This window comes from Rosa rugosa, chromosome 3, assembly GCF_958449725.1.
Source record: "Rosa rugosa chromosome 3, drRosRugo1.1, whole genome shotgun sequence".
In the NCBI taxonomy this organism is placed as follows: domain Eukaryota; kingdom Viridiplantae; phylum Streptophyta; class Magnoliopsida; order Rosales; family Rosaceae; genus Rosa; species Rosa rugosa.
Genome location: NC_084822.1, coordinates 38,559,701 through 38,581,006, shown reverse-complemented (window position 1 = coordinate 38,581,006; position 21,306 = coordinate 38,559,701). Strand labels below are relative to the sequence as shown.

The 21,306-nt window shown below is 40.4% G+C and overlaps 3 protein-coding genes across 3 annotated transcripts; all 3 read right to left on the bottom strand.

Moving 5' to 3' along the window:
* Positions 1-6,513: 6,513 nt before the first annotated feature.
* On the bottom strand, positions 6,514-9,649 carry LOC133739853 (chloroplast envelope quinone oxidoreductase homolog). Its single transcript, XM_062167659.1, has 4 exons — positions 8,864-9,649; positions 8,588-8,732; positions 7,958-8,049; positions 6,514-7,857 (listed from the first exon to the last, which is right to left on the bottom strand). The coding sequence occupies exons 1-4, from the start codon at positions 8,927-8,929 to the stop codon at positions 7,165-7,167; spliced, it is 996 nt and encodes a 331-aa protein (XP_062023643.1). The 5' UTR covers positions 8,930-9,649; the 3' UTR covers positions 6,514-7,164.
* A 121-nt stretch (positions 9,650-9,770) lies between these two features.
* On the bottom strand, positions 9,771-11,825 carry LOC133739854 (chloroplast envelope quinone oxidoreductase homolog). Its single transcript, XM_062167660.1, has 4 exons — positions 11,661-11,825; positions 11,247-11,388; positions 10,625-10,716; positions 9,771-10,520 (listed from the first exon to the last, which is right to left on the bottom strand). Exons 1-4 carry the CDS (start codon positions 11,724-11,726, stop codon positions 9,831-9,833), a joined length of 990 nt encoding a protein of 329 aa, XP_062023644.1. The 5' UTR covers positions 11,727-11,825; the 3' UTR covers positions 9,771-9,830.
* Positions 11,826-15,617: 3,792 nt separating this feature from the next.
* LOC133738227 (chloroplast envelope quinone oxidoreductase homolog) lies at positions 15,618-18,102 on the bottom strand. The gene is made up of 4 exons (XM_062165691.1): positions 17,946-18,102; positions 17,488-17,629; positions 16,617-16,708; positions 15,618-16,528 (listed from the first exon to the last, which is right to left on the bottom strand). Exons 1-4 carry the CDS (start codon positions 18,018-18,020, stop codon positions 15,839-15,841), a joined length of 999 nt encoding a protein of 332 aa, XP_062021675.1. The 5' UTR covers positions 18,021-18,102; the 3' UTR covers positions 15,618-15,838.
* Positions 18,103-21,306: the final 3,204 nt, after the last annotated feature.

Genomic DNA, 21,306 nt, shown 5'->3' with positions numbered 1-21,306 from the left:
ATATATTGTCGACAAGCTCGAGATATATATTTGGGAAAAATGCATAGACAGTGTCTGGACACTCTGAGGACTGTCAAAATGATACCTGGACTTTCAAACGTATCAAAGTGATACCTGGACTTCTAATTTGTTGTCAACGTAGTACCTACGGGGACTTTCCGTCACGGCTCAGTCAATTTTGACCACGTGGGACGCACATGAGACCGAAAATGAGGGCAAAAAAGACTTTTCCACTCCATCAAAATCCTAAATGAATAAATTTAAAATTTAAAATAAAAACAGAATAATTTATTATATTGAAAATAAAAGATGATTAATTTTTTTTGCTTTTTCTACTAACCAAGATCAATCCATTATATTCTCAAAAAAAAAAAACATCCCAATCCGATAGGTATGAACCAAGCCCACAACTCATACGCATCATTCCACCCAATCTTCATGTTCATCTTCTCAAACCCAGAAAAAAAGAAAAAAAAAAAAAAAAAAACAAAAGAAATCCCAATTGTTCATGTTCTTGAACCCATTCATGAATTCATTCATTCTCTCGCAGAAACGTTTTTACCTCTTCTGAAAAAGAGTCCTTTCTCTCTCTAAAGTCCAAAGCTTGAGACTTTCTCTCTCTAAAGTCCAAAGCCTTCAACTTTTCGCTTCTGGGTATTCAAGCCACGAAGAACACAAGCAGAATTGTTAGGTAGAACGAAGAATCATCATCCTTTACCTTTCTATAAGTTCCATTGATTGTTCACGTATATTGGGTTTTCTTTTATTTTTTGAATATGGGTTTTTTCTTCATGATGATAATCAGTTCTGGTGTTCATAGCTAGCTGGGCTTTCATATTCATCATCATCATCATCATCATGATTCTATTCTGGTGTTCATAGCTAGCTGGGCTCTCCGTCCTCCTTCCTCGATCTCAAGTCCTGCTTTGAGTACCATCAAAGTTTACAGAGAACCCAATCCAAATCCAAATCTCAATCCCAATCCCAATTTCAATTTCGTCCTCCAAAATGAAGGACGAAGTCTTCTCCAAAATGAAGATCTGAAATCAGCGATGGAGTGCGCCGTTGATCCTTTCGTCGAGGTCAATTGCGTCGGCGTTGTGTGCCTGAAATCGAGCAGCTACGACTGCTCCTCCCAGCCGCAAACCACCAGGCCTCGCTCCAAACCCGTCTACAAGACCCAACCTTTACACAAGAACAGCAACTACCCGAACCCAAATGAACCCACAAATGAGTCCAACGATCGAAATGTGAGTGACGCATCACGAAAAGATGTGGACTTGATGGGTTTGTGCAAGGAGGGTAAGGTCGAAGAGGCCTTGGAGTATATGGGTCATGGCGTTTCTGCTGATTATGGTGTTTTCTGGATGTTACTGGATGTTTTCTGGCCATTACAGAGAAGCTACTGGAGTTTGAAGAAGGTAAGACCCAATTGGTGGTGGTGGTGGTGGCCGTAGATGATCTAATGGTGGCTGTGGTGGTGGATGAGGAGGGAGGAGTGATTGGGTGCCCCATATTTTTTGGATGTTACTGGAGTTTTGTGACGATTTGAAGGTTGGGAGAAAGATTGAACAGTACATGAAGGAGGAGATATCGAGTTGAATGTGAAATTGATCGAAATGTATGAGAGGTGTGGGAGTATGAGAGATGCACACAAGGTGTTTGATAGAATGCCTGAGAGAAATTTGAGTTTGTGGCATTCGATGATCAATGGGTATGCTTTGAATGGGAAAATCGGCGAGCCAAGTCAGTCGTTTCAGAGAGTGGTTGATCGAGGGCAGAGGAAGAAGACGAGAGGTGGAGAAGTGAACAAAAATTAATTAAAAAAATTAAAGGTAAATAGATCTTTTTTATTAAAAATATTTAATATGTTTTTACCAAAAAAATAAAAAATAAAATGTCATTTATATGGGCAAATCAGTCTTTTTACCTTCATTTTGTACCTCACGTGCCTCACACGTGGTAAATTTAACGGAGCCGTGACGGAAAGTCCCCGTAGGTACTACGTTGACAACAAATTAGAAGTCCAGGTATCACTTTGATACATTTGAAAGTCCAGGTATCATTTTGACAGTCCTCAGAGTGTTCAGACACTGTCTATGCATTTTTCCCTATATATTTAGAGGCTAAATAAAGCCTACTATGGAAGCATGGAAGCATGAAAAGTTAACTTTAGCACATTTTCCTACTTCGGCTAGGAGAAACCGAGCTAAACAAGGAAGGAGGGGCGGCCGCCTGACCAAATGAACTTGAAATGAGCTGAAACTCTGCAGATCCATTCTAGACAGCCCAAGGATCATTTCTTATGAAGAGTGCCAGAGATATTTTAGAGTGGAAGGCCTTCAAACAATCAGTCCAATTTTCTACAGAAGCAAAACTGGAAAACTGGACCTGTAAGAGGTCCAGCAGCATTTCCAGCCCAACCGCATGGAATAAAGCTCTGAAAATTTGTCAGGATGATCTACACTCATAGTGGAACATTTTTTATGAAGAAGCCGAAAGCTCATTCGGAAGTCTTGTTGGAGAAATAATTGAAGGAATAAAGGGGCAGAAACTGACCTAAAACCAGCTCAATATTCACATGTTCATGTTTCCTACCCACATGAAGAAAGCTAGATGCTTTTCTTCTTTTCCTTGGATATATTTTTCAAGACAATCTCTTTAATAGATCATCATCACTTCCATGTTTCTACACCTTCATGCTTTGCTTTCATTTCATCATTTCTCTATCTTTTCCATATTTTACAAATCACTTTCATACTCCACTTTCATTATTTTTCTTCCACTCATCATTTCACTCTTCTTTTTCTTCCCTATATAAACACCTTCTCCTCTCATTCTAAAACACACATTCACATTCAACAACAACATCTCTAAGATGATCTAAGTTCTCTCTAGAGCAAACCTCTCTAAGAGCAACTCCTCTCCCTCTCTTTCTCTTTCTCTTACCGGTGATCACACTCCTAGTCCTAGTCTTCTCAGAAGCCGACTTTCAGTGCCACCAAACCCTCTGTCAACGTACTTCGGTCCTAGTCTCCTCGGGAGCCGACGGTAGTGCCGAGACCACAACGGTTACAGAACCAGCCAAGCAAGGGTAACGCCCTAGCAACCCAGCCAAGCTAAAGTCACGCTTTAGCAAGATCTCAACATTTCCCGGTGATGTCGCTCTGCTCGATCTACAATATTGAGTATCGATTGTGTTAACAAGAAGAAACTTCAGCAAAGTCCTCACCACGAGGCAGAAAGAATCCCCACGACGAGGTTGGTGCTCTCCTCGTCTACAATCGCTTGAAAGAAGTCAGGTCAAGGGACACCCCCGACGACCGCACCCGAACGGTGCTGGCACGCCCGCGCAAGAAAAGAGACTGTTGACCAGCTGCAACAAAATTGGAGCCAAACAAGTAGCAATTGCTACAGATAACTATGTAAAACTTCATACAGATATCAGTGGCTATTTCATATTCATACGGATGACAGTGTGGAAGTTGTTGTAACATATGTCTCTATGAATTAAAACTCATCTTGCAAATTATAATTGTGCTATTCTTTACGGATATCCATGTATAAATGCTTTACACAGATATCAGTATAGACAAAATATTTGGTACATACCGACATATGTGAGAAAATTTAGACACACTGATTTCAGTGAGTAAATGTGTAAGCATTTTCTTGTGTGAGACCCATTCATTCTCACAGATGTCTGTATCTACATGTTAAAACCCACTGATTTTTTATTAGTGTGAGAGTCAGTGTGTTTAAAATTTGTGTGTACGTGTTGCTCTTTTTGCTAGTAGTGAGTATCATCTAATTAACTCTGCACACCACCAAAAACTCTCTTCACAAACTTCATTTCGATCTTCAACTTTGGATTGAAAAGCTAGATATATAGAAAAGAAGCACATAAGTAACAAACCTTCAAACCAGAGAGTCCTCCACCATAACTGTTGTACTGAACCGCATGCATAAGCTTTACGGCCATGGCTTTTGCAGAAAGAGGAGAGTGTAAGTTTCTATTTGCGTAACGTTTCTTTCTCCAACTAATTTATCGCAATGGTTCCTTTGGCAAAAGCAAAGAAAACAAAAGTATTAAGGGTATCAAAATTGGTATTTTCTTAGTCATGACTCGTGACTTGTAATTATCATTCATATGCTATTCAATGTTCAACAATCTATGTTCAAGCACAACTTGTTTTAGCAATTCACCGAAGTGTCTTGACTCCCAAGTATCATTCCCAGCCACAACCGGCCCTCAACCTCTAACCCCAACCAGAGAAAAGAAAAGCAGAAAAGCCTGACTTTGAATTTCCTCCTTTGACATTTTTATGATCACACACAACATCGAAATGTCAAATGCCCATTTTCAAACAAGGTTCGGGTAGCTTGTGCAAACCTTTAGCTTGTCCACCATAAACATCGTAGTCAGTTGCACTTGAAGTTTTGAACCAAATTAAGCCGTCCGATCAGCTCGAAGGTCGTCCCAGATTTTATGAACATGCTAGTTTATGCATTAAATGGGTGGGTAAGGGGTACATCGTAGACCACCATCAGAACTGTGAAATGACTAAAGGAGCCATGTCTATCGTTTAACAAACTCGTACACATCTTCTATGAGCAAGATGTTGAGAATGTGTATAAATATAACTCCCACATTCGAAAAATATAACTTTGCTCATGGATTTATAAGGGTTTGGGCCTCTCCATCCATTGCCAATTGGTTTTGGATGTGAACCCCAGATTACTTTATCATGGTATCAGAGTGGGTTACCCATGTGTGCATGCCTAACGGAAACATGGGCTCCACGTCACCCAAAAGTTGTTCACGTGTATGGCTTAAAAATTTGCCACACGTGCGGGGGCGTGTTAAGAATATATACATCCCACATAGAAAAAATGGGACATTGTCTATGGGTTTATAAGGGTTTGGGCCACTCCATCCATTTTTCTTGAGATCCATGGAAGTAAGCCAATCCTCAAACTCGACCGGTGTTATTGTCTTCGCTGATTTCATATCTTCATCAAACTTCAAGTACAGAGATCCAGATATTGCCTGTTCCGTATAAGATCGGTGAACATCCATCCCAGGGCCAGTGTCAAATATAGAGATCATGTTATCTGCAACATCCATCTGTACTTAGGGCCGCTTAGGGTTTCCGCTCTCTCACATAGGCCCCAAGTGCGGATGAATGTTGCAGATGACATGATCTCTATATTTGACACTGGCCCTGGGATGGATGTTCACCAATCTTATACGGAACAAGTGACATTGGCGGAAGATGCCTGTTCCGTATAAGATCGGTGAACATCCATCCCAGGGCCAATGTCAAATATAGAGATCATGTCATCTGCAACATCCATATTGGGGCCGATGTGAGAGAGCGGAAACCCTAAGCGATGAGCATCCATCCCAGGGCCAGTGTCAAATATAGAGATAATGTCATCTGCAATATCCATAGAGATTCTTCCGCCGCTTAGGGTTTCCGCTCTCTCACATCGGCCCCAAGTGTAGATGGATGTTGAAGATGACATGATCTCTATATTTGACACTGGCCCTGGGATGGATGGTCACCGATCTTATACGGAACATGCAACATCTGGATCTCTGTACTTGAAGTTTGATGAATATATGAAATCAGCGAAGACAATAACACTGGTCGAGTTTGAGGGTTGGCTTACTTCCATGGATCTCAAGAAAAATGGATGGAGTGGCCAAACCTTTTAAAACTCATAGGCAAGGTCCCATTTTTTCTATGTGGGATGTATATATTCTCAACACGCCCCCGCACGTGAGGCGAATTTTCAAGCCATACACGTGGCGAATTTTCAAGCCATACATGTGAACAAATTTTGGGTGACGTGGAACCCGTGTGGCCGTTAGGCATGCACACATGGGTAACCTACTCTGATACCATGATAAAGTAATCTGGGGTTTACATCCAAAACCAATTGGCAATGGATGGAGAGGCTCAAACCCTTATAAACCCATGAGCAAAATTATATTTTTCCAATGTGGGAGTTATATTTATACACATTCTCAACATGCCCCCGCACGTGTGGCAATTTCTCAAGTCATACACGTGGACAAGTTATATTGGGTGACGGTGAACACGTGTGGCCATCGCTGAAACCGTTTACGTGAGAAACCCGCTCTGATACCATGATAAAGTAATCTAGGGTTCACATCAAAAACCAATTGGCAATGGATGGAGTAGCCCAAATCCTTATAAACCCATAGGCAATGTCCCATTTTTTCTATGTGAGATGTATATATTCTCAACACAAGAACAGGGTAAATATATGTCTCCTTCACTCATCTTGCTTCTTCTCACCTCAACATGTTCCAGAATCTCCAGATTATATCTTGCATCTGTCCTTTTTTTTTTCTTCCCATAAATCATAATGCAACAAACGAGATGATACAATTTTGACAAAAAGCATTATAGCAATATCAGATGTAATTAACAAGAACTCGAATATCAAATATAAACCTTATCATTTACAACATAACCCACATATTTTTAAATCCCATATAATTATAGCACATACCAACTAAGTACATGAAGTTAACAACACAAACTTACTATATATATAACTATTTTAAGGCTCCACAATGATCTTCCCAGTAGCATGGCCATCAATACTCTTAGCCCAAGCTTCTTCAGCCTTGCTCAGAGGATACTTTGAGTTAATCACTGTCTTCAGCTTTCCTTCCTTCACCAACTTCACAAGATAATCCAGATTCTCGCCTTGGCATTCATGAGCAGCGGCACCAGTTGCTTCTTGGAGAAGGTGATCGAGTTTCTTCAGAGCGAAAGTACGCAATGCACTTGGACCGGGAGTAATGTCTATAACCTTCATTTGGACTCAAACTAAGATAAGTTATAAAGGAAGAGGGAAGATAATAACAAATGTCCTCCCATGATGCAATATAATGAACTTTGGGAGAGATCTATCAAATTTATGTCACACATAATCTGAGATAAAATGAATGTAAATCCAAACCATATCATTTACAATATTGAAATCATTTCCCAATTCCCAAAGAACAAAAAAGGGAAACAAACATAATGAAATCCCATATCCTATTCTGCATACTATCCATCATATGTCAATATATAGAAAACCTAGATCAAGTACATGAAGTTTACAATAAATACTGTATAACTATTTAGGCTCCACAATGATCTTCCCAGTAGCATGGCCGTCGATGCTCTTACCCCAAGCATCTTCAGCCTTGCTCAGAGGATGCGTCGAGTCGATCACCGTCTTGAGCTTTCCTTCCTTCACCAACTTAACAAGATATTCCAGGTTCTCAGCCTTGCGAATCACCAGCAGCGGCACCAGCTGCTTCTTGGAGCAGGTGAGTTTCTGTAGAGTGAAAGTAAGCATAGCCTTTGGACCGGGAGTAATGTCTATGACCTTCCCATTTGGACTCAAATTCGGATTAAAAGTGGACCAAGGAATGCCTGTTGTACAGTGGATCACAGCATCATATTTCCGACCAGAAGGGCTATTTAGAGCTGCCCCTTCAGGGGTCTTGTAGTCAAGAACCTCGTCAGCCCCTAAGCTCTTGACCAAATCAATGTTACGCGCTCCACAAGTGGCTGTGACATGATGGTTCCCGAGCTTTGCTAGTTGGACTGCATAGTGCCCTACACCTCCAGAGGCAGCAGTAACCAATATGTTTTTCTGCGGGCCGGTGCCGTCCAGCTTGACTCCTGCAGCTTGAGTGAGACACTTGTGAGCTGTGATACCTGCAATAGGTAACCCTGCAGCTTCGGCTGCTGAAACTTCCGGCGGCCTAGTAACAGTCAAACTCTCACTAGCAGTTGCAAATTCAGCAAATCCACCTCCATTCTACATGATTGTAATATGCCAACAGATATAAAGTAAGGCATCAATGAAATCAGCATAAACCAAATGAATGCTACCGAAGAGACACAAAATGAACACTTACAGAGAGGGTGAGAATTGCCACAACTTTATCGCCCACTTTGAACTTTCGAACTCCTTGTCCAACCTCGACAACCTCTCCGGCCACATCGCTAACTGTACCCGATGATTTTGTCAGCCAAAGTCAAGATATTAATCTACCAGGCTAAGAATCAAATTGATGTCTAACTAACAAAATAATCAACGTATGAAATATATATTGAAAACATGCGACTGATCCTATCAATATTCAACTCTATGCAGAAGTAATTGGAGAATTCAACTTCAATATATCGAAGTGTTGGGAGAGTTGTAAATGAGAGATTATTTTGAAACATGTTAATCTTTTTCAATATTCGACTCTTCCAAGTTCAATGTCTATGGGACACATATGGCTTATAAATTTCACACTACCAAACAGTACCAATTAACAGTGGCTGGTGTAAACAAAGTTTCCAATCATTTTATCAAAGTAACCCTGAATCTGCTCAACATACACCAACAGAGCATTTAAAATTCATTGTTGTTCGAAGCTAATCCATTGGGGCTCCCATGTTTATGACTTACAAATGCACTCAAATGCTCTTCAAAAAAATAAAGGCAAACACAAACCATGCACGTACACTATGATCAGAATTCAGAACAGCAACTTTACCAGGAGTATGAGGAAAGTGGCGCGGGAAAAATAAAGGCCGCATCAAGCCTGTCTGAATTGTCCAATCAACGGGATTCAGACTAGCTGCTTCTAATTTCAGCAAAACCTCATCTTTCTTCGGAGTTGGGATTGGAATCTCAACAAGCTGCAACAAGAAATAAACAGTATCATCTAATTAAGTCTGCACACCACCAAAAACTCTCTTAACAAACTTCATTTCATTCTTCAACTTTGGATTGAAAAGCTAGATAGAAAAGAAGCAGATAAGTAACGAACCTTTAAACCAGAGGGTCCTCCACCATAACTGTTGTACTGAACCGCATGCATAAGCTTTACGGCCATGGCTTTTGCAGAAAGAGGAGAGTGTAAGTTTCTATTTGCGTAACGTTTCTTTCTCCAACTAATTTATCGCAATGGTTCCTTTGGCAAAAGCAAAGAAAACAAAAGTATTAAGGGTATCAAAATTGGTATTTTCTTAGTCATGACTCGTGACTTGTAATTATCATTCATATGCTATTCAATGTTCAACAATCTATGTTCAAGCACAACTTGTTTTAGCAATTCACCGAAGTGTCTTGACTCCCAAGTATCATTCCCAGCCACAACCTCAACCTCTAACCCCAACCAGAGAAAAGAAAAGCAGAAAAGCCTGACTTTGAATTTCCTCCTGTGACATTTTTATGATCACACACAACATCGAAATGTCAAATGCCCATTTTCAAACAAGGTTCGGGTAGCTTGTGCAAATCTTTAGCTTGTCAATTGCACTTGAACCAAAGCCGTCCGAGCTTGAAGGTCGTCCCAGATTTTATGAACGTTTATGCATTAAATGGGTGGGTAGGGGTACACCGTAGACCACCATCAGACCTGTGAAATGACGAAAGGAGCCACGTATATCGTGTAACAAACTCATACACATCTTCTATGAACAAGAACAGGGTAAATATCTCCTTCACTCATCTTGCTTCTTCTCAACTCAAACATGTTGCAAATTATATCTTGCTTCTATCCTTTTTTTTTTTTTTTTTTTTTTTCCTTTCCGATAAATCATAATGCAACAAACGAGATGATAAAATTTCGATGAAAAGCATTATAGCAATATCAGATGTAACTAACAAGAACTCGAACATCAAATATAAACCTTATCATTCACAACATATCCCACATATTTTTAAATCCCATATTATATAGCACATACCAACAAAGTACATGAAGTTAACAACACAAACTTACTATAACTATTTTATGGCTCCACAATGATCTTCCCAGTAGCATGGCCATCAATACTCTTAGCCCAAGCTTCTTCAGCCTTGCTCAGAGGATACTTTGAGTCAATCACTGTCTTGAGCTTTCCTTCCTTCACCAACTTCACAAGACAATCCAGATTCTCTGCCTTGGCATTCACGAACAGCGGCACCAGTTGCTTTTTGGAGAAGGTGAGTTTCTTCAGAGCGAAAGTAAGCAATGCACTTGGACTGGGAGTAATGTCTATAACCTTCCCATTTGGACTCAAATTCGGCTCAAATGTGGACCAAGGAATGCCAGTTGCACAGTGGATAACAGCATCGAACTTCCGACCAGAAGGGCTATTCAGAGCTGCCCCTTCAGGGGTCTTGTAGTCAAGAACCTCATCGGCCCCTAAGCTCCTGACAAATTCAATGTTGCGTGCACCACAAGTGGCTGTCACGTGAGTGTTCCCAAGCTTTGCCAATTGAACTGCATAGTGACCTACACCGCCTGAGGCAGCAGTAACCAATATGTTCTTCTGTGGGCCAGTGCCATCAAGCTTGACTCCTGCAGCTTGGGTGAGACACTGGTGAGCTGTGAGACCAGCAATAGGTAACCCTGCACCTTCGGCTGCTGAAACTTCAGGCGGCCTAGTAACCGTCAAACTCTCACTAGCAGTTGCAAACTCAGCAAATCCACCTCCATTCTATTTAATTGTTATATATATGACAACAGATGGAGTCAGTGAATAGATGAAAAGAGCATGAAACAAATGATATTACCAAAAAATCAAAATGATTGAGCACTTACAGCCTGGGTGAAAAATGCTACAACTTTGTCGCCCGCTTTGAACTTCTGAACTCCTTGTCCAACGTCGACAACCTCTCCAGCCACATCACTAACTGTACCCGATCACTTCATTAGCCAAAGTCAACAAATTCCCCTACCAGCCTCAGACTTAAAAGACATTAATGCACAAATAACAACACTCCTAATCTCAGCAATGCATGAGAGATATTTATCCATTTAGACATCTATGGTAGAAAATAATATAAGAGTTCAACTCATCCATCTACCTCACAACTCTCCCAACACTTTTGTTTATAATTCCGGTATAAATGAGCAAGTTTGATCTGTATGGAAGACGGAATGAAATGTCTAATGTTTCCAATGATGTAGTAATAAATCAAAATCTGGTGACTTTATCAATCAGTAGATTGCATCAGATTGTTGAGCTTAATTATGACACCAATCAAATGCTATCAAAGTGACTTAACAAGTTAGATGCCTGGAGCAAGCAAAAATTCAACACTAGTAAAAACTATAAACAGTGATACGAGATATCTCAAAATTCACGGACATATTATTCACTCGAATTCCCAAAACTCACAAAATTAAACCAGACACTGACGATAATTGAAAGGAAAATTACCAGGTATATAAGGGAACTTTCTCGGTAAAAAAGGGCGCAGTAGGCCTTTCTGAACTTTCCAATCAATTGGATTTATGGTAGCCGCTTCCAATTTCAGCAAAACCTCATCTTTCTTCGGAGTTGGGATCGGAACCTCAACATGCTGCAACAACAAACATAACATTCAGATTTCAGTGCACATATATATTCATTAGTTTAACAAAACTTTCAACCCAAGACACAACCGAAACATTTCCACACTTTTGATTTCAATTGCCGAACATAAATATTAATCCCATATATATATATATAGTGACAGGTTGTTAAAGTTCCCTGAAGATTGTGGACCATAAAATGCGTCGATCGGTAGCAAAAACCCGAAGAGAAAAGAAAATTTGGAGGAGAAGAAAAGGAGGCAGATGGAGATCAACGAACCTTTAGACCGGAAGGTCCTCCACCATAAGCGTCGTACTGAACCGCATGCATAAGTTTTGCCGCCATGAGAAGAAGAGAGAGAGAGAGAGAGAGAGAGGGTGTGTTTCTGGATTTGCGGGTTCGAATTTTATCCGTAGCTCCAGGTGTCTGTATGCCACCGTTTCAAATAATGAAAATGACGTAAATGACCCGTGATATTTTTGCTGATGAGCGCGATCTCAGAAATCCAGTGATTCCAGTCCCTTTCGGCAATAAAAGAGATTTTCTTTCTTTCTTTTTTTTTGAATTTTCTTTTTCCCAAAACGATAAGAAGAAATTATTATTTTCCGTGGGAGGGTTTAATGAAAATTAATGTTCTCTTTTTTTTGAATCAAACCCGAAACGGGTGGCAATATATTGCATCACAAGTCAGAATAGGCCAGTACATACCCTTCCGCCGTAGACAAGAAACTAGTGGTAGTACCTGTTGGAATTTATTTAGAATATTTCAAAATACCTGCTAGTTTTTAAACCTCCTTTAAACCGTTATTTGTAGATAGTAATAGTCATTAATTCTTTTTGTGTCATTAACTCTCTTTGATTGTGATTATTACAAAGATTTCATCAGTTTGGATTATTCATTTGGTTAACTCTGCAATTATATTGGTTCATTCCTTATTTGATACCTTCAGTTTTGATTTTTCCTAATCAATGTCATTATATTCATTTCTGTTACATAAGTTACAAAGCTTAATTACTATTGGCAAATTGTTATTGCATTAATCATCCTTGCCCTATATAATCTCTAGCTTTCCAAATCAAAATATACAACAAGAAATTCAATCTCCTTTGTTTCCTTTCCGAGCTCAAAATATTCATGTGTTTCCTTTAATTTATCTATTCCTCCAAAAGAAAGTTTCAAGCAATTCGATACGATCCGAGTATTGTGAGTGTACACCTACAATGATCGAGGTTGTACCCTGGAGGGTAGGGCTCCATAAACCTGTTACACCGAGACATTGTCTCCGAGGGGCGAAATATTCAATCTCCTTTGTTTCCTTTCCGAGCTCAAAATATTCATGTGTTTCATTTTATTTATTTATTCCTCTAAAAGAAAGTTTCAAGCTGTTCGATATGATCCGAGTATTGTGAGTGTACACCTACATGATCGAGGTTGTACCCTGGAGGGTAGGGTGCCACAAACCTGCTACACCGAGACATTGTCTCCGAGGGGCGAAATCTACTCTTAAGGGCAGTGTTTACACGCCTCAACCTTAAACTCTTTTCGAGTAATATGTCATTTGGAAGCCTATAAATCCAAGACATAAGTTCTATAATCATTGTTATTTAATTTATTGTGACAATAATATTATTATAATTATTTATTATTTATTATTAATATATATTGTATTCATGTGATTTTGTAGGAGAATCAAAATATGGTGACTCAAATAACATCCATCAACCAAATTTTCCAACAGTACCCACAATGATACATAGCTATAGACCCACTCATTAGACAATTGAGTATGTAGACATAGCGAGAGTCCTCTTTCGATACTACTCTAGAGCCGTTAGAGGTACATAGGGTGCACAAAAGTGCATAGGTTCCTAAAATGGAAATTATTGTAAATAGATAAACTAAAACATAGAAATGGGCCTAGGGCAAAACACCTCAGCCCAAAATAAATGCCCAAGAGGGCAACTCCAAGAGAGAGGAAGTCCAGCTCACGACCCAGTAGAGAAGGGTGCTCCAAGCCCAGCCGAAACACCATCACCAACCCAGCTTCGGTGCAGCGCCACCGACCACCACCATCCAGAACCTCGCCGCCACCCCACAAAACCGCCGAGAACCACCAAGCCACGTCGGCCCTTACGATCTGGTCAGACCCTCCATAGCCACGCTGCCGCAGCAATCCACCCAGACCACCGAAACCACGCCTCCGCGACACAATCTGCTCCGACTCCGCCATAGCCACCGCCGCCTCCATAACTGGAAATCTCATGACGAAGACGCCACCGCAGGTCCTGGAAGCCCATGACAAAACCCACCGTCTCTGTACAATTCGATCTGGAATCAGAGAAGTAGTCCGGACTCCACCTCCACCCATTCCGGCAAAACCATCGAGCCAAACCTCCCACACATGAAGCCACCGAGGCATTAGCATTCCAGAGCTTGTCCAGCAGCAGCCCAAAGAGGCAAACCAGAGCCGGCGAGCGCCGCCGGACGAGAAGAAAAGTTCAGTACCCGAGACGCAGTTCGGGTCTTTCAGAGCAAAACCTAGCTTCCCTCTTTCAATATTTTTATTCCTTATCTATTGCCAGACAATGAAAATTAATGTTCTCTTGGTCCTAGGTGGGCGAGTTTATTATGGTAATTAAGAATTTGTGATTGGTTGGTTATATGTTCAGACCTTCCAATTTACTAATTAAATCTCTCAAATTTTTTTTTATAATTTTATTTCTTATTTTACCCTCCTCCCTCTAACAAATAGGGGAAAAAAAAACACAAAAGATCCACTAGTGCAACAAAGCCATAGTAGTTGTTTTCCCATCCCCGTCGTCTTCTTCTCCATTTCAGTTTAACTTACTCAATGATGTGATCTTTCCCAATGATGAAACATGAAAAATCGATCGGCGACATATTGATTTCAAGGGTGAGGAGGGTTGGGGTTAACAAAAAAAAAAAAAATGAGTAAAATAGAAAATAAAATTATACAAAAATTATGAGAGGTCTAAATAGCAAATTAGGAAGTTTGAATAGAACCACCCTTTATGATATTGCTAGTTGATGCAACATGGTTAAACAAGTCAAATTGTCAGAGCCTATTCTATACATTGTAGGTGTATATATACTAGTGGGTCAACCACCACAGAAAAAATGATGATCCGATTTTTCCTCTGTTCCTGCGCTACCTCCGACCATGGAACTGGTCTCGAAAGAACCACCTACCCTCATCTAGTTGTTGCCTAAGCTCCACCACCCTCTATAACTACCCACCACAGCGTATTGAAGAGGAGAACCCAAACAGGTTCCTCCTCCTGCCACCGCGAACTCCGCCACCACTTGGGTTATGTTTCTCTCTTCCTTACTGTTCCAACATCACCAATCATGCACATCAATTCGATCTATCCATGGAGGGAGAAAGCATAGTCGAAAAATTTTGGCTGAAACTTAAGAGGTAAATTCTTCCTTCCTCGTTAGGGCTGGCAACTTTAGTCGAGTGGGCCGAACCAGCCAAAATCGGACCGCCCCAAACTAAGAAAATCATTAACTAATAATGTGACCGAACATGTTCATGTAAGCCGGTTCGGCGGCGGTTTAACATTTCTAAGATCTCAGTTTTTCGAGATTCGAATCCCACCCCTTGCATATGCAATGTGTGAGCCCAAGCACTAGGTCACTTGAGATATATTGGTATATTTGAAACAAAAATAATATATAACTCAAATCGGTAACCTATAGCCAAAAATAGTCTTCTCCTTTAACCAATTTGTCTTCCTCCTTTTCATGAAAACACATCCCTTTCTCTTTGTTTAACCAAAAATGCAATATTTCTTCTTCTTCTTCGTTTCAACTTTTAAATGAAAAAGCTCTCTCTGATTTGGAATGCTATTTAGTGAGAGAAAAATGGGTTTTGATGCAGGTCAGTCTGAGACTGCATGGAGCTGGGCACAAAGTGGTGGTATCGGTGGGGATCGGCATTAGAGTCTTGATGCTAGCTAGGCCTAAAGCGTGAGCCCCAGCTTCCTCTGCCAATTCGATGGAGGAAGAAAAATAGACCCATCCGAGTCTACATGAATGGATATTTTGATATGATTCACTCGGTTTTTGATATTTTGATCTGCAACTAAGTTTGGAGATCAAACTTCCCTCCAAATCTGCAACTAAGTTTGGAGATCAAACTTCGAACTAGCCTTTTTCATGACGGGTTTTATTCCTTATAAAACCACTAAAATAAAATAAAAATATCAAAATTTACAAAAATATCACCACATTTCCAATCTTCATTATTTACAAAAATCCACTGTGTCAAAGTAATTATTGTAATTAAATAAAAAAGAAAAAACATGTATAACGCTGTCATTTACAACATAATCCGCGTATTATTAAATCCGGTATTCTATAGCACACACCAACTATCCTGTTCTTCCTTACTAAAAACAGTACAAACTTCAGCTTCAGCCTTGCAACTATTTTAAGGCTCCACAATGATCTTCCCAGTAGCATGGCCATCAATACTCTTAGCCCAAGCATCTTCAGCCTTGCTCAGAGGATACTTTGAGTCGATCACTGTCTTCAGCTTTCCTTCCTTCACCAACTTGACAAGATAATCCAGATTCTCCGCCTTGGCATTCATGAGCAGCGGCACTAGCTTCTTCTTGGAGAAGGTGAGATTCTTTAGAGCGAAAGTAAAAAAAGCACTTGGACCAGGAGTAATGTCTATAACCTTCCCATTTGGACTCAAATTCGGCTCAAAAGTGCACCAAGGAATGCCCGTCGCACAGTGGATTACAGCATCATATTTGCGACCAGATGGGCTCTTCAGAGCTGCCCCTTCTGGGGTCTTGTAGTCAAGAACCTCATCGGCCCCTAAGCTCTTGACGAAATCAATGTTACGAGCTCCACATGTAGCTGTGACGTGGGAGTTTCCCAGCTTTGCAAGTTGGACTGCATACTGACCCACACCACCGGAGGCAGCAGTAACCAATATGTTCTTCTGTGGGCCAGTGCCGTCAAGCTTGACTCCTGCAGCTTGGGTGAGACACTGGTGAGCTGTGAGACCAGCAACAGGTAATCCTGCAGCTTCGGCTGCTGAAACTTCAGGCGGCCTAGTAACCGTCAAACTCTCACTAGCAGTTGCAAACTCAGCAAATCCACCTCCATTCTAATATAACCACAGATAAAAGTCGGGCCATAGATGAAATCAGCATAAAACAAATGATGTTACCAAAGGAACAAAAATGAGCACTTACAACGATGTGGAGATATGCCACAACTTTGTCGCCTGCTTTAAACTTCCGAACTCCTTGTCCAACCTCCAAAACCTCTCCGGCCACATCAGTAACTGTACCCAATGATTTCAACAGCCAAATTCAAAATATAAATCTACCAGCCTCAAAGTCAAAGATATTGATGCACAAATAACAAACTACTAAACTAGTCAATGTATGCGAGTTTATCCATTTAATCATCTATGGTAGAAAATAATTCAAGAGTACGTTCAAGCTATCCATCTAGCTCACAACTCAACCAATAGTTACGCTTATGAATCAGGTGTAAATGAGAGCTTATAATGAAGACATACTATTAAATCTTTTCAATACTAAATTCTTCCAAGTACGCTCTATGGCAGAACGAACAAATGCCTTATGTTGCCAATGATATAGTGATTAATCAAAATCTGGCGACTTTATCACTCAGAACATTGCATGACATGTCGCAGCTTTACAACACCAATCAAATGCTATCAAGATGACTTGACTTAACTAGTCAGCTGCCCGGAGCAGGCACCAATTATCCAAAGACTAAACAAAAGTGTCTAAATTTGACACTACTAAACACTACAAACAGCAATAAGGGATATGCGATAAGAGATCTATAAAAACAGATCCCAATTCTTGAACTGTTGACCTTGTCAAAACAAAGTTCCTACCAATACCAGCTTGTAATTGTACCAATCTACACACAAGTTCAGGTAACCTTGAAACCGCTCAGACCCGGCCCACACCAACAGAACAAAATCAATTTCCCGAGTTTATGACAGACATATTGTTCACTCAAATTCTCAAAATGGGTATCACACAATCACAACACCACAAATGGCGATAAGAACAGCAAAATTACCAGGTGTATAAGGAAATTTGCGTGGCAAAATAGGGCGCGCTACGCCTTTCTGAATTTTCCAATCAACTGGGTTTATGCTAGCCGCTTCCAATTTCAGCAAAACCTCATCTTTTTTGGGAGTGGGGATTGGAACCTCAACATGCTGCAACAACGAACATTAAATCATATCAATTTTTATAAAAGAATCAAAAGAAAAGCACATAGTCTTAACTCAACCTTAAATCATTTCCACACTGAGATCGTTCCATTTCGACTTCTCTCAATGTCTCTCTAATTTCAATTTCTAACATACTCTCTAACTTCAATCATCACAGATGTTAGTACAGTTTCGTTGCTAGTATTGTACATGGAGGCCCAAATATGTATGTGTAGAAAAAACCAAAGATATTTGAAAAAAAATCAGAAAAGGTTGGATAACAAGAGAGAAAAGAAAGCAGAGAGAGAAACAGTAAACGAACCTTTAAACCAGAAGGTCCTCCACCGTAAGCGTCGTACTGAACCGCATGCATAAGTTTGGCCGCCATGGCTGCCATTCGGGAAGAGACAGACAGAGAGGTGTAAGGTGTTTTGTTTCTAGATTTCCGGAATGGGATTCGAATTTGTTCGTAGCGCCAGGTGTATATGTATACCACTGTCAACTGATGGAAATGACGTGTCAATAAAAAAAGAGCTCATGACTCATCTGCTTTTTTTGTTTTTTGTTTTTGTTTTAAGGTATGTCGATCGCCGGAGGAAGCCAATTGCCTTTTCTATTTTTGCTGTTAATTTAAAATGGGAGAAATGATAAATATCTCTTATATGAGTAACTAAATATTAAATTAGTTTTTTTTTTTTTTTTGAGAATGAAATATTAAATTAGGTTTATAATATGTGTTATGTTAAAGGAAAAACACATTATGTATCTTCGTTAAAGTGACTGATGAAGAGAGAATTAAGGAATTAGCGATTACCATAAATCAGAAGGATTACAGATCAATCAGCATTTAATGTCATCATTGTAATTAATATTTCCGTTGTAATTCTCTCCCTATATGAATGGACTATGAAATGAAATGAGTAAACCAATTCCATTTCACTTTTACATGTTATACAAAATTAGATTATTAATCTTTAAAGTTTATGTTAAATTACTCACTTAATTTTTGACTTGGTTCCTATTTTGCCCTTCAAGTCTTGTTCATGTTCCCCTTTGGTAGAACCGTACCAACCGCAGAAATACCTTGCTCCGATCGCCTGTAAGGAACAAAAGAAATATCTTGTTCTTTCTCCAACAATTTCTAATCTCTAGTGGACCTCTTAGTAGGATTCGAACCCAGACATGGGCCCCAGTAGTTTATAGGATATATTGATAAGTCGGGCATTCCCGGACCACCAAGCATGAACTTTTGGTTACACAAACTTGCTGGAAAATTCTCTCTAGTTACGCACTGGCCTTTCCATTTGGACGAAACCGAACCCAAATTGTGAAAACATGAGAGAAAGATTAGAGCTTTCAGGCTTAAGAAGGAGAGAGCTTGGCAGAGAAGCCATGGAAGTTCAATGGTGTGGGTTCAGAGGTTAGTGAGGACAATCAAGACTCGTACCGGTGTTTATGGGTTGGGAAAACTGAGGGCTTTGAATCAAGTTGGATTTGGACTTGTCTCATGTCGCTAACCATGTCACTATTTGCTGACCATTATCAGTACATGCATGTCAATACATATCAAAATGATCATTATAATCTATCTTTCTTTAGGTCGATCCAACATAACAATTTATCTATAAGAAGACGTGTTACGAGGCTTTCCGTTGCGATGGGTCAGGGCGAGGCCGATGTCATTAGATCCACCAGTGATGAAGATGTGGCAAAACTTAATTGGAACTGGGGCAGGCCTAATGAAGTGGCAAATTAAATTTTTGCTATTTCTGGTGGTGGAGGAGGTATGAGTTGTCCCAGGGTTTGGTCTCAGGTCTCAGCCAGATGATAGGGGGAGATGAGAGGGATTGCGACATTCTAATCAGCTACAGGGTTTATTTGGAGAGAGCCGGGGGTGTAGTGCGATGCTGGAGAAGGCTTCGTTGCGGCGGTTGTCGGAGCTCGATCTAGGTATGTCAGCCATGGATTGAATTGGGGTGACGGAATCTGATGGATTAGAGAGAGAGAGAGAGAGAGAGAGTTTTGGTGTCGAGATTGGCTTGGAGTGTACAATGGGCATAAGCATCTATATGTCAATCTTGTATCCTTTCGTACAAAGACAAAAAGCAATGTTAGATGTATATATAGTCTCCTAAAAACAAATATTAGTATTAACTTAAATCTTATACTTGTATGAAACAACACAACAGAACAAACAACAAATATATAAAGTCTAACTCAATTCAACAATTTACTAGTTGGAAACAGCGGCCTTAGACGAGATGGGACTTTTTGCTTTGCTAGGGTTTTGCCTAGCCGCAAAACTAATCGAGCATGAATTTGGTCCACCAACTTCTCGGGTTGGTGTGTCTGTCACTATCCCCTTTTGGGGTGTTTGGTGGGCTTATGCCCTCTTTCTTCTCGTTTCCTCTTCTGGTTCTGCCATGGCGGGATTGGCGTTGAGGAGGTGATGGCTCTAGGCTCTGGCAGCTCGATTTGGTGGGCTGAAGACCGGATTGGTTTTCCTTTTAGGGCGACAGCTTGGTTTGCTAGAACCGGCGGTGGCTTTGGCGGTGCTGTTCATGGTAGTTTGTGTGCCAGTTCTAGTTTTTGGAAGACCAGTGGTAGCTCCAAGGTTACCAAGTCAGCGTTGCAGGGCGTTGAGTTCGGCGATGGTACTGATGTCATGACGGCTGGGTTGCAGGGCAAGATCTGTGCAGCGCTGTTACAGGCTCGAGTCTGGAGCCTTCTACTGGGCCTTGGGCCTTAGTTTTTGGGCTCTGTATTTTATTGCCTTTTGGTAAGAAGAAGGTTGCTAAGCCTGTTAAGGCTTTTGAGAAGACAAAGACATCTAAGAAGGACAATGTGGCTGATTCTACTAGTGGTATGAGCTCCAACTCGAAAGGGAAGGAGTTGACTATTTTTTAATTTTCTTTCTAGGGTTATAAGCCTGTGTGAGAGTGAATGGACTTCTATGAGTCTTCTATGACGTTTCTAGTTTCTTGCTTATACCACAATTGCGTGATTGGCAAGGAAGGACTAGTTGAATGATTTCCTTTTCGTAGAGGGCGAGGTTTATTCATCCTTAGATAGGCTTGCTTAAAAGCGAGCGTCCTAAAGATTTTAATGATCTGCTTTAGCTTAGATAGGTTGTTTCGGTTTTTCTTGCCGAGGCTTGCTTTTGTAAGTTATGATAGACTCTAGCCTTTGGCTGTTGATCTAATGAATTCAACTTCTATTTCAAATATAAAAAAAAACAAATATATAAAGTCTAACATGTTTTGAATACATTTTTCCGGCTCTACAACCAATTAAAGATTATCATATAGCTTTGGCTCTCTTCTCTTGTTAACCAATTTCTCCCAATCCAACCTTTTTTTCATGCATCTTCAACTTTTTCTCCTCGCCGACTTCTATTTCCATTTCTTTTTTTGAAAGAAGGGCTGGTGCAGCTGCCCTCAAGCCTTGATTAATGAAACTGTTGAATACAAGGGGGGGACATTGAGCCTAACCCCTAATTACAATAAGCAACTAGAGTATGTCCCGAAATAATATCAGGAATCTCTACACAATTCTTGTATTCTAACAAGCACCAACTAGCAAAGAGCGCGCTACAAGCTGCTCCATTTGCTTTGAAATAGCAGTGACATAACGGAAAGATAACTCGATATGTAACACGATTACAACGTAGCATAATTGCCAGC